The sequence below is a fragment of the Tetrao urogallus genome, assembly GCF_951394365.1.
Source record: "Tetrao urogallus genome assembly, chromosome: 2".
NCBI lineage: Eukaryota > Metazoa > Chordata > Aves > Galliformes > Phasianidae > Tetrao > Tetrao urogallus.
In genome coordinates, this window is record NC_136814.1 from 70,596,136 (window position 1) to 70,609,499 (window position 13,364).

General features: G+C 38.9%; 1 protein-coding gene across 1 annotated transcript in view; it reads left to right on the top strand.

The window, feature by feature from the left end:
* Positions 1-497: 497 nt before the first annotated feature.
* Positions 498-13,364, top strand: part of FBXL4 (F-box and leucine rich repeat protein 4) — a gene marked incomplete at both ends in the record, with an annotated part of 45,606 nt that continues 32,739 nt past the window's right edge. Inside the window, 2 exons of the mRNA XM_079550042.1 lie at positions 498-1,006; positions 10,557-10,902. Of these exons, the coding sequence (XP_079406168.1) occupies positions 498-1,006; positions 10,557-10,902 (855 nt within the window). The remainder of the gene's footprint in view (positions 1,007-10,556; positions 10,903-13,364) is intronic.

The following is a 13,364-nucleotide window of genomic DNA, read 5'->3' on the forward strand; positions in this document are numbered from 1 at the left end:
TTTTTCTTTAAATTATTTCAAAAGTACACCACGGGTAGTTTTATTTGTAAATTTGGAAACAACTTCTGCAGTTGTTTACTGTAGAAGTTTTAATTTCGTACTTGACTTTGTGAGTCAGTGAAAGATTTTTTTCTTTTATTGCTCTTGGTAGATCCTTGAAAATAACAATTTCAGTATTAATGTTTTTGTTACTTGAGGGTTAGTTTTGGCTAATATTTCTTCATAATCTTCTTTTTTAAATGCAGTAAGTGGTAAGCCACACTTGGTAACCTGCAAATAAATAATTGTTATAAAATGTGATAGTTTGTTAATGTTTTAATAACAGTATGTTGTTTAAGAGATATTTGAAAGACTAAAGTTTGTTTCCTAAGACATATTTTATCTGCTTACTGTGTTTCTTCATTCTGTTTTGTCAGCTGTATTTCAAAACACCGCAAGCTGTTATTGCACCTTATAAAGGACTCCTGACCTTTTGCATCTTCATGAGTCATATCTAGATGCCAGCGGTGTTTCCCATGTTAACAGTTCTGAGCATGTTTTACTATATGTGCCTTCGGCGCCGAGCTAGGACAGCTACAAGAGGGGAGATGAACAGCCGGAGGGCTATTGAATCAAACACCCGAGCCTTACCTATCAATGTTGAGATAGTTCAGTATGCCAAAGAAGTGTTGGATTTCAGCTCTCATTATGGTAGTGAAAACAGCATGTCTTATACCATGTGGAATCTGGCAGGTATTCCAAACGTGTACCCTAGCTCTGGTGACTTTACTCAGACTGCCGTGTTTCGAACTTATGGGACCTGGTGGGATCACTGCCCTAGCGCTCGGCTGCCGTTTAAGAGGACTCCAACCACCTTCTGCAGCCAGGACTATGTGGAACTTGCTTTTGAGGAACCAGTGTATCCCACTGCAGTGCACATTCTGGAAACGTATCATCCTGGAGCTGTAGTTAGGATTTTGGCGTGTTCTGCAAATCCTTATTCACAAAACCCACCAGCTGAAGTAAGGTAATTTTTCTTTTTCTTTTTGTGCTTTAGAACAGGCTTTTATCCTATAAGATGTTAAATATCTGACCCCCTGATGTTTTATTTCTATGTGTGTTTAAAGCTATGGTGACCTGTCTTTGTAGCGACTTCAGAGATGTGGATTTATTTCCTTGTATCAGTTAACACAGATCCTAATATCAGATTTAATTTGGATAAAGACAGTTTGTGTTGGAATTTTCGGAGCAATTATTGCTACGTATGCTCAAAAGTCCCTTGTGAATTGGCACTTCTCGGTAACTCTCCAATAATAAGGGAAAATTGCCCAGAAGGTACTCGGGATTTGTGGCTGCAGTATCACCCTGCTGCAAGTAACTATAAACTGTTCTCTCTGCATGCAGTAGGTTGTATGTACGGTAGAATTAGGCACTGTAACACATTTCATGTGGAAATAAGGGTAAAACCAGAAGTATAGAATGGTCAGACAGAAGGTGATGTCATCAGTCTGATATTTATTTTTGATCTGATCAACAAGTGTGAGTCCCACTTGATTTTAGGTTTGTTTCACAGACCAAAAGCAATCCATTTGTTTTTCCTCATAGCTGGAACTTGTGATGAATCACAGAATAACTCAGGTTGGAAAGGAACTTAAAGATCACGAAGTTCCAGTTTGGGAGCTGGGAAGATGGAGCTGGGGAGAAGAAAGAGTAAGACTGGGGGAATGTAATTACAATGATAAAGGAAAAGTGCGGTGTGATGAGGTGTGAAGCTCATAGAGAGGAGGTCTGGAAATAGGGCGGAGAGAGAACATGTTAAAGTACAGTGGAGAAAAGCTGTAGATACATGCAAAGTATTATCAAAAAGGGATGAAATTATACCAGACTTCCAAAGGAAGGGAGAGCTATTGGACGAAGGACTTAACAAGATATGTGCTGTGGAAAACAGAATAGCAGCAAATGGTATATTCACCTGAAGTGCATACTTTGGCAGTGTAAGCCAAAGTATAAGCTAATGCTTAGGTATTGGATGTTTTTTCTCTAACCTGTTTTTTAAAGATAAAACTAGAAAGCATACCTTAAAGGTTTGGTATTCCATGCTTCCTACTAGTAGTCTGTTGATATTTATTCATATGTCGTAGAAAATAGCTGTCATGTTATGCATTCAGAATTCCCAGGTAATCTGTTTTGTGTGGTTCTGTCAATTATTGCTGATTAGTGAATTATACAGCTCTGTAATGCAATGAGTAGATACTGTGTGGGTCTAAATTAAACTTCTGAATTCAAGGAACAGTGATAGGTCAAACTATTAATGGTAGGTCTAACTTAAGAAGTAGGAGTGTTTGGCACTAATATAGAACTTATTTATAGTACTGTCTGATGTAAACACAGCTTTTCAAATTTAGAACCTAATATGTAATGACATCTGGCCAATTTTCTGTGAACTTTAATTTTACTTGTTTCTTTAATGATATAGGATAAATTTTATGTAGAGATTATTTCTGTAACTGTTGACAATATTGCTTTAGAGCCATAGTAAGATAGGGTGCTTCAGTGCAATGCAAGGATATACTTTTGAGAAATAACTTATGCTGTCTTATGGAAGTCTCTAACTAGTTCTTTCTTCCTAAAATTCATTTTGTTTCAATTTAATGTAAAGATCCAGAAGTGTTCAAGAAATGTTATGAGAAGAAGCTATTAGTATAGTGCACTGAGGAAAAAAAAAATAAAAGGTGCAGATAGCTGAAAGAAAATATAAGAGAAAAATACTCATTAAAATCTTTTTATTTGTTTTGTAGCTCTTGGGGTGTGGTCAGCTCTGAGATAAAGGAGACCAAATTAATTGTGAAATCTGATCTGTTGTAAGAGGGAGAAGGTCTGTTGAGATGTTTAAATGTTGTATTTAATGGGTTGTACTAGGCCAGCTGAATAATCTTTTTTTTTTTCCTCCTTGAACTCAATATTTAAAATGTCGCCACATCCAAGAATTTGCTGTGTGCAAAAGCTTATAAACTGCAAGAGGCTCTGTAAGGACTTGGTGTACTGCAGTCATTGTGTAAGAAGATTTCATGTATTTTTTGTAGAAAAACATCTGTAGCCCACAGCTGGCCCACAGGTTGCCCTGTTGTTCACTAGATACTTATGTCAGTGAATCTTCTAGGGAAGAGGAGGCTAAGGGGAGACCTTATTGCTCTCTTCAAATACCTGATAGGGGATTACGGTGAGTGTGGGGTTGGTTTCTTCTCACTGGTGGCAGGGGACAAAGTGAGGGGAAATGGCCTCAAGTTGCACCAGAGGAGGGTTAGGTTGGATATCAGGAAAAACTTCTTTACAGAAAGGGTTGTTGTGCACTGGAATAGGCTCCCCAGGGAAGTGATTGAGTCAGCGTTCCTGGACGTGTTTAAAAACCGTTTGGATGTGGTGCTCAGAGATGTGATTTAGTGGAGGGTTGTTAAAGCTAGGATTGTGTGGTCAGGTTGTGGTTGGACTTTGATGATCTTGAAGGTCTTTTCCAACCTGAGCAATTCTGTGATTCTATGAATGATGTGTTGTAGGTGTTCAGAAAAGGATTCTCAGTGATGCACTTCTAGTAGTGGTGAATTATATATTTTTGTCAATTACAACTTTGCATGGCACTACTCAGATCAGGTTTTTTCAGTCTTTTTACAGGTGGGATCAACTCTTCATGTAGTGGGAGAAAGCATTAATTTATGTTTGAGATTGGAACGTAATTGTGCCTAACTAATTCTAGTGCTTACACACAACAATTAATTTGATTTTTTTCATTATACTTTATCCACAACTTTCAGCAATTACAGTACTGTCATATCATCTTTTTTGTGATGAAGAAATCTCCCCCTGGTTTTGTTATATTATGGTTATTTTGTTATATATGTTATATTTGTATCATAATGCACAAAAATGTTTGTTCTGGACTTGCTGGTGGAGATGAGTCCCTCTTCAGCCAGCAGAAGAATCACAGCTCTATACAGCAGTAATGGGGCTGTTGCAGCTGATCTGGCTTCAGCTGAGCCTAGCCAGGAAAGGGAGACCTTTTGTTTTATTTCTCATACTGTATTTGATGGATAAGATATAGGTAGATTCTGTAATGAGGACAGTGTTTCGTTTTCCTCATCTATCCGGAATGTTTACTCCTGACAATTCCCTACTGGCTTCTTCGGTATCAATCCTTTTGAAACATTCTGATTCTCCCAGTGCTTTGTTAGTTGCTGTCAGACAGGAAGAGTTTGTGTGTGTTTAAATGGGAGCTTTCAAGTCAGAATTTTTTTTTTTCCTGAAGTTTTCAACTTTTTCCCTTTACAAAAATAACTTTGATTTTTAAATTTAGAATATAAAAGAAAAAATGGTCCTTGTTCTTCTTCAATCATTGTTTTTTTTTTTTTTTTTTTTTTAACTTGACAGTTTCTCTTATCTCATGTACCTTATAGTGACACCACATATTCATGTACTTTTATAAGAGCTCTAAAGCAGCTTTCTAACTAGTCCGGGATATGTGGCAGTGTTTGGGGATGTTTCATACTGTATGTCCTCACTGTTATGCAATGATTGCTTTTTTTGTAGATTGGGATGTTTTATGTGTTTTTTTTTTTTCTTTATTTACTTTGGTGTCTTTAGAACTTTTAATTCCTCTTCCCCTGGCTTTGTTTTCCACAGATGAAGTATAATACTAATAAGGTTGTTTTTCAAGGGTGAGATGCTAATCTACTGGCTGGGAGCAGTTCCAGAACTACCAGTGGCAACATTCTGCTTCTTGTGGTCATACCATTTCACAGAATCAGAATCGTGGGGGTTCAAAGGGGCCTTCAGAAATCAAGCCCAATCCCTCAGCAAAGCAGGCCCCTACAGCAGGCTGCACAGGTAGGCATACAGGAGGGCCTTGAATACCTCCAGAGAACATGAATTCACAACCTCCCTGAGCAGCCTGTTCCAGTGCTCTGTCACCCTTACTGTGAAGAAGTTCTTTTGTATACTGGTGTGGTTCCTATGCTCCATTTTATGGACATTTTCCATTGTCCTGTCCCCACAGACTGCTGAAAAGAGGTTGGCCATGTCTCCTTGACTTCCACACTTAAGATATAAAGATTAATAAGATCCCCTCTCAGTCGTCTTTTCTCAAGGCTGAACAGATCCAGGCTGCTCAGCCTTTCCTCATAAGGGAGATGCTCCAGGCCCTTTATTACCTTTGTGGCTCTCTGCACATTCACTACTGTTTAATTTTTTTCATGTTTAGAATTTTGCTTGATGTTCTTATGAAGTTGAAGTTCAAAATTTGATTTTGTTTTTGTAGATGAACAGCCTGGCTCAGTATTTTCAGCATTAGCTGTGCTTGCTGCAGTCAAGTCTCATTCTCTTTCTTAAGGTCTTGAAGCCCATAAGCTGCTGCAACGAGAACAGCAGGCTAAGGACATTGGATAGTGTGGAAGATTCAGTGTCCTTAGTTAAGGGAACTCATTTTATATAGGCAATAGACTCTCTAGAAGTCTAAACAGGTGTGAATGTCATTAATTTCTTTTGCTAGCAGACATGTTTGAATTAAAAAATAAGAAAATAAAAACCTTCTATTCCAATAAATGGAATGAAACTAGGAAGATAGTGTACTGAATTCAAACAATAGATCCATGACATTTTAAAGACAGTGGCATTCCAATGGTGATTCTACCATTTGTTTCCTGTGAATCTCAGTTGAAAGCACTCCAAACACTGCTGTTACCATCAACACCTTACAATGTGGTAAGGGGTCTTCAGGGCTGTATCATATTTGTCTAGCTAAGTTCTAACTGTTTGCATTCTTACTTCTTGACATCCTCAGGGAAACAAATTTTAATCTTGTCAAGTTGACTGTTGCAGAGGAATGAGTTTTGGGTTTTTTGGGACAGTCATTTTTGAAAAAAGCTTATTTGGAGAAGGCAATTATTTCAAATAACTTTTGCTATTTTATATACCCTTTGAGCATTCTTGTACTCCTGTTTGCTGTTAACCTCTGTTATTTCAGAATTGAACTTGAAGTAGAAATGAAAATCTACGTATTCCTTTTTGGTAATTAGACTGCTTAGGTGCTGTGAACTCTGCTTATCACCTTATCACAAACTCCATAAAATCTAAATGGAAAAACTTCACTGAGGTTCCCATTTTGTCTAGTCTCTTAAACACATTACAGATGTGACTTCCTCTCTGTCGCTGTAAAGGCTGTGGCTTCCTGGCATATTGCTGGTAGAAGCTTCTTATTGAAGCAGCATTAGTGCTTTGGAGTATTTTCATGAGCCTTGACTTGAGGACATCTGCTAGAGTTGAGGACAGTAATTTGATTTAACTTGATTTTTGAGAGCGCAGAGAGCCTAGTTAAAGAAGGGGGGAAACAGGAAATTTTCTTTGAATTTTCCAGATATTTGTTCAGAGGCAATTTCTTCTTCTTGGTTTAAATAGATTCTGGAGAATTTTAAGGCTGCCTCTGTTTGTTCCAAACTCAGTAGTGAATCACAGAATTGTAGGGGTTGGAAGGGACCTCTAGAGATCATCGAGACCAACCTCCCTGCCAAAGCAGGTTCCCTAAACCAGGTTGCACAGTTAGGTGTCCAGGAGAAACTTGAACATCTCCAGAGAAGGAGATTCCACAGCCCCCCTGGGCAGCCTGTTCCAGTGCTCCGTCACCCTCACTGTAAAGAAGTGCCTTTGCACATTTGTGCGGAACTTCCTATGCTGCAGCTTAAGTCCGTTTCCCCTTGTCCTGTTTCCATGTACCATTGAAAGAAGACTGGCCTCACCACTATGGCCCCCACACCTCATATATTTATAAACCTGGATTAGATTCCCTCTCAGCCTTCTTTTCTCAAGGCTGAACAGACCCAGTTCACTCAGCCTTTCTTCATAGGGGAGATGCTCCAGGCCCTTCACCATTTTTGTGGCCCTCCGCTGGGACAGGGCAGAGTAGAGGGGGAGGATCACCTCCCTCGACCTGCTGGCCACGCTCTTTTTAATGCATTGGCCTTTTTAGCCACAAGGGCACACTGCTGGCTCATGGCCAACCTGTCGTCCACCAGGATGCCCAGGTCCCTCTCTGCAGAGCTCCTCTCCAGCTGCTCATCCCCCAACCTGTACTGGTGCATGCGATTATTCCTCCCCAGATGCAAGACTCTACACTTGATTTTGTTGAACCTCATCTGGTTTCTTACTGCCCAGCTCTCCAGCCTGTCCAGGTCTCACTGAATGGCAGCACAGCCTTCAGGCGTGTCAGCCAATCCTCCCAACTTCGTATCATCAGCAAACTTGCTGAGGGTGGCCATTATCCCCTCATCAAGGTCATTGATGAAGATGTTGAACAAGACCAGACCCAACATAGATCTGTAACCACTGGTTACAGGTCTCCAGCCGGACTCTGCACCACCAACAATGACCCTCTGCGCTCTGCCAGTCAGCCAGTTCTCAACCCACCTCACTGTCCACTCGTCTATCCCACACTTCCTCAGCTTTGTTATAAGGATGTCGTGGGAGACAGTATCAAATGCCTTTCTAAAATCAAGGTAGACTACATCTACCACTCTTCCCCCATCCACCCAGCATGTGACAACATCCTAGAAAGCCACAAGGTTGGTTGAGCACGACCTCCCCTTGAAGCTAGACTTCCCCAGAAGCTAATCAGGTACCCATCCTCTAACCAGAACTTACTCAAAACCCTTTAGAAGAGAGGCATTTTAGATAACTGTAATGAAAAATACTCCAGAACATAAGAAATGCAGTTCTTTCTGTGGCTTCTTGGAAACTTAGGTTTCTTTCATCCATTTCCAAGTATGCAGTCTTTGTTCCCATTCGGATTGTAGCACAGTGAGAGTCAAAGCACTGATCCTCGATGAAGAGACTGCTTCCAATTGCATCAGTGGGTGTATTAAGAGAATGAGTACAGTAGGGAAGAGCATATCTACCAATCCCAACTCAGAGCAATTACAGTGACCTGGTTTTGTGTGTGGTGTCACCAAGGGAGAGAACAACAACAAATGCAACCTTGTAGACTGGAGGTTTTGTAGTTAAGCCAACACCTAACTCCATGGAAGATGGATTAGTGAGTGGGCTGTTGATGAAAAAGAGAGAGCAGTATGAGGATAATGGAAAATAGTTACTGATCTTGTTCATCAGCACTTGGTTTGTAATGCGGAGTCTTACAAGACTGTAAAAGTCCTGCTGTGTCTTTGGTTTACTGTTCTCTAGTTTATTACAAAAACTGGTAGCTGGAGGCACTGAAGGAGATTTTTGCTTTGCAGTTTGATGAATCTAGACCTCCAGAGGCATTTTTTTTTCTAGAGCTACTGCTAGTTAATCTTCTCTCTAGGGCCTCAAAGGAAAAGTCAGTAACTAAGGCATGTTCTGTTAAAAGCAGATGATACTGTACATGTTATTTAGTGAGGAAAAAAAATAGCCTTGAGTTTCCCTTAGGATAATCTGAGTGGGTATATGAAAGTGTTTAAACAAAATAGCAAGTGGTGATCTGAGTATGTTCAAGAAAGGTCATGTGTGGTGCCAACATTAAATATTTGCATAGGGAATTGACCTGTGCAAGAGAGTGTGACAGTGAAACTAAATCTTATACTTTTTCTGAGAGTTGAAGTTCCTCTCCTAAATTAATGAAATGTTTTATAGCTTTCAGTACCTTGGGGACCTACAAGAAAGCTGGGGAGGGACTTTTTAGAAGGGATGTAGAGACAGGACAAGGAGAAATGGTTTTAGACTGGAAGAGGATAGATTTAGTTGAGATATTAAGAAGAAATTCTTTGCTGTGAGGGTGGTGAGACACTGAAACACATTGCCCAGTTGGTTGTGGATTCCCTCTCACTAGAGGTATTCGAGGCCAGGCTGAATGGGGCTTTGAGCAGCCTGGTCTGGAGGGAGGTGTCCCTGCCTGTAGCAAGAGGGTTAGAACTAGATGATCTTAAAGATCCCTTCCAACCTAAAACATTCTCTTAGTAGAAAGTCTCTCACAAAAATACAAAATATTGAAAAAACAAACCTGTTGATCTTACAGCAGAGTGTGTTTGTACTGCTGACATGCCGTGTGTTCACCAATCCTGTATGTTTGGTTTTAGTTCATTGCTTTTTGTTTCCTTTTGACAGAAGACATCTGCAAGCCTCCGATTGTGCTGTAAGGTATTTGTGGTCAATGCCATGATGCAGGATAGAAAAATTTATCTGTGCTTTCCTAAAAATGTCTGTTGTGAAATGGAAGTTTCAGCCAATATGGATTTTCATATCCTTGAAATTGGAGCAAATATCAAGTTTCTCTGCCTTGTTAATATTGTATTATGTTTTAGTGGAAGTCCTTCCATATGTTTTGCTTTCTGTTACAATGGCCAGAGTTTAATCTATTCTGGAAAACAAACCATGTGTAATATTTCTCTGCACTCTACCACACCTGTCAGTCCTGAACAATATTTTAAAGCTCATGTTAGTGACAACTGTTATGAGGAGCAGAGGTACTGAGATGCTTCCTAGTACCTAGCTTTCTATCAGGCCTTGCATCTCTGAGGCCTGTGGGACAAGACAAGCAGGCTAAGAGACATCTTTGGAGTTGGGATTGGGCTGATATGAAAAAGGTGGAAGAGATGGGGAAGCATTTGGATTTTGCACTCAGATGGCAGTAAGCATAAACCAAAGAATCACAGAATCAAAGGGAGTAGAAGCAGTGACTGCTGGAGGTTTCTTTCTTGACTAGAAACTAGACTTGAGGATGAGGGAGGGGAGAGGAGAAGGTGCTCATCTAATGGAAGAAATTTGAATTTTGTGTGCAAGTATGTATGAAAGCTCTGTCTGTGCCCTGAACAACCTTCTGTCACCAAATCAAAGATAAAAATATTTTAGTTTAGCAGTAAGACAATTTTAGGGTTTTTTTTCAGCAGACTGTTTTAAAGAATGATGTGAAGATTATATTTCTCTGGTAATATTTAACCATTACATTAATGAGATAATTTGACAAATAAATACTTCTAAAAGTAATATTTTGCTTACTTTAGATAGATAAATCAAGTACGGGTGTTTTTTATAAAGGAATTTGTTGATGTTGCAGTTTGAACTACTTTGATGTGAATGAGTGAGAACTGTGGGTTTTGGTTTTTTCCCCTCTTTGTATATTTTGTGAAAACCTTGTGTGGGAAGTGAAGTCAACTGAGTGTGTATTTGAGTTGCTTGACAGGACTGTTCCCTGCTTATTTGTACTAACAGGCAAATTATTGTCAAGACATCTTTTATCATTTGGTTACAATAACCTTACCTGTGAAGTGTTGGAATAATTTGTGTGTATATAATGGTAATCTAACACAAGTGCATGACAATGAGTATACAGTTTGCTTGGTTAGCAACGCAGAAAAAATGTGCTATGATTGTAGTGTGTCCTGTTAAACTCATCCTTTGGAAATTTACCAAATCTAGTGACGAACATTACTATCTTCATTGGCCTTTCAACCGTTTTTTCTCACTTCTTAAGTAATTCTGGCAAAAGCACTCTGTCTGTGTTCAGAAATTGGATTTGTAACTTTAATCTTAATCTCTGTATTTGCATGCACTTATTTTTACAGGTGGGAAGTCCTCTGGTCTGAAGCACCTACAAAAGTGAATGGTCCCCAGGCTCGGCAATTCACACCTAGTATCAAACAAATCAACTTTCCCACAAATCTAATTCGGCTGGAAGTGAACAGTTCTCTTCTGGACTATTACACTGAATTAGATGCAGTAGTACTACATGGTGTGAAAGAGAGACCTGTGATCTCACTTAAGGCTTCAATGATTGATATGAATGATATTGATGAAGATGAGGATGAAGAGAAGTATGGCTGTGGAATGGATACTCTCAATAAACAGTTCAGCATCGTTGCCCTCAAAGAATGGCCAAGTAATGGATATTTTGATAAGCTGCCTTATGAGGTAAGAAAATCATGTTTATACTTAATACAGTTGTCTTAATGATTGAATGTAAAGGTGCTGTATGGGGTAGTGATCAAGACTGCTGTTTTTCCCAGTTCCTTGCATTCTTTTGTGAGTCTCCTGCAACTATTGTATAGATATGCCTGAGTTGCAGTAGTCAGTCTGCTTCAGTGGGTGGCTATTAACAAGCCAGTTTGCCAGTATATGCATAGTTATGGTACTTTTATTTCTCAGGAGTCTCTTTGCTCATGCACAGTTTCTTATGCCTGTTATTCTTGCCTTTCATCTCTGGCTTTGTACAACTGAAAGATACTAAGTTCATGATACAAGTAGATTTAGTCCTTGAAGAAGACACAAAAGAGAGTAAAAGAATGAATGTGACCTGGAAGTAGGGGTAGTTTGTAATTGGTTAAAAGTTTCTTTCCCTGATCTCTTTATAGAATGCACAAAACTTGGTTCTTGCAGCTGCCGTAAAATGTTCATATTCTGTGCAGGTGTTTTGAATCATGATGCAAGCCACAAAAAAAAAAAAAAAAAAAAAAAAAGCTATAGCTGAACTTCTGCACACTCTTATTTTGATGCATTTGCTACTTTTTAGTCTATTACTGGCACAGAAAATAGTTGTAAAGTGCTCTTTTCAAATCCCCTACCAGTGGAGCAGTTGCAAGTAGGCTCAGCATCTGTGCAGGTAAATATCTTTTGTCCTGTCATTTCCAGTGTGGTATTGCTGAATATTGCATGCTGACCTGTAAATTTCTGCTGGAGTGTAGCTGTTCATGGGAGGCTGATACACCAGTCAGAGTAAGAAAGGAGAGTCCAAATGATCACCTTTGCCTCTTCTAAAATGAGCTGGATTAGCAGTGGAGAGGAGCTTCTACTTGGTGCTCAGAACTCTGGACTTGACAGTCAGAATTCTTACAATTGACAGTTCTTGTTTACTGCAGTAATGCATCAAATGCTCAGAGTGCTTTTGGCTTGAATCAGGTAGGTTCATTTGTGAAAGCAGAGGGCGATGATGAGAAATGCTGCCACTGATTGCAGGGCACATTCAGAAATATGTGATTTAATCAGATAGTTTTGTGGTTTTTGTCATGTTTTTTTTTTTTTTTTTTTTTTTTTTTTAATCTGCGGGATTTTCTTCTGTATTGAAGAAAAAGAAAATACACCAAAAGGAGAGAGAATCATTATCTCCTCTTTTAAATGTTTATTTCCATTCATGAGTTGTTGCCAGTGCTGCAATGGAACAACAAATGAGGGTGCTGATTTCACCTTAGTTAGCAGCAGCACTGTTTTTTTTTTTTTAATTCTCTAGGGTGCGTATAGTGGTCAGTGTATTTCACTGTTGGTCCTTCTGTATCTGTAAGGTGGTTTAGTGGTTATGCAAGGGTGTGGTTGAGCCCAGAACATGTAAATGTCTCTCTCTCTCTCTCTCTTTTTTTTTTTTTTTTAGTGTCTACAATTAATTACAGAGAAAATGTGATTTAAATCTGGGAAGTCTTTTTTGAAAAGGCTTGATGAGTTGATTTGTAGTATAGTTGCCAATCAGAGAGGCAACTATTAATTAATCTCATTTTTGTTCTGCATAATTATACAAATCATCAAGATTCTAATATGTATAATTATATGTGGTCTTATTATTCCTAAGATCTTCTGTCTCTATGTACTTTATTGTGCTTTTCTGCTTTTTTTTTTTTTTACTGGCTTTCTTTTTTATCCATTTTTTAACAAGTTTGCTTTCATGAATGCATTTATATGGTCTATCAATACCAAACACTTTTTTTTTTTTTTCTTCTACTTTGATTTAAAGAACCTGAAAATATGGCTAGAATACTTACCAGGAAACTACAAAAGAGTATTCCTGGACAGGGTTTGTGACAGCAGCAATAGTCTCTGCTTTCTCTGTCCAGCTGGAAGGCTTGGTTACAGAAACAACAAAAATGTTGTGCTTTGTAGTGTGGCAACGTTTTATCCCGTCTGAAATGGGAACAGTATCTACATGCTGTTTTTGAGAATGACAAGTGTCAGATTTTTCTGGAAGTGTTCAGAGAAAGTACTGGTGAAGTAAAGAAAGCACCAACTCCTTCCAGTTTTGACTTTGATATGTTGCATGAAGAAGATGTATCTTTTTATAGGTTCCTGTGGCACATTATGAATGTGAAGCTGTTCTTAGTCTTCATACTTCAGCTGTTTCAGGCTCTTCATACAACCCTACATAATTCACGAAATGTTCAGCCTGAATGGTCTTCTATGCTGATCTTAAAATAGACAGCAGTTCTTTTGCTTTCCATGTCTTTCTGAAACTTCTGTAGACCATGCTTTCTTAGATTATGTTGCTTTCAGAATGGCTTACTGCGTGTGAGCTGTAAAAACATTGTTATGGTCTAATTTGCACAAAATAAGAGGATGCTCACATCCTGGGGCAGTGAGTTCCTTAGAAGCAAAGAGCTTGATGAGAGAATTTT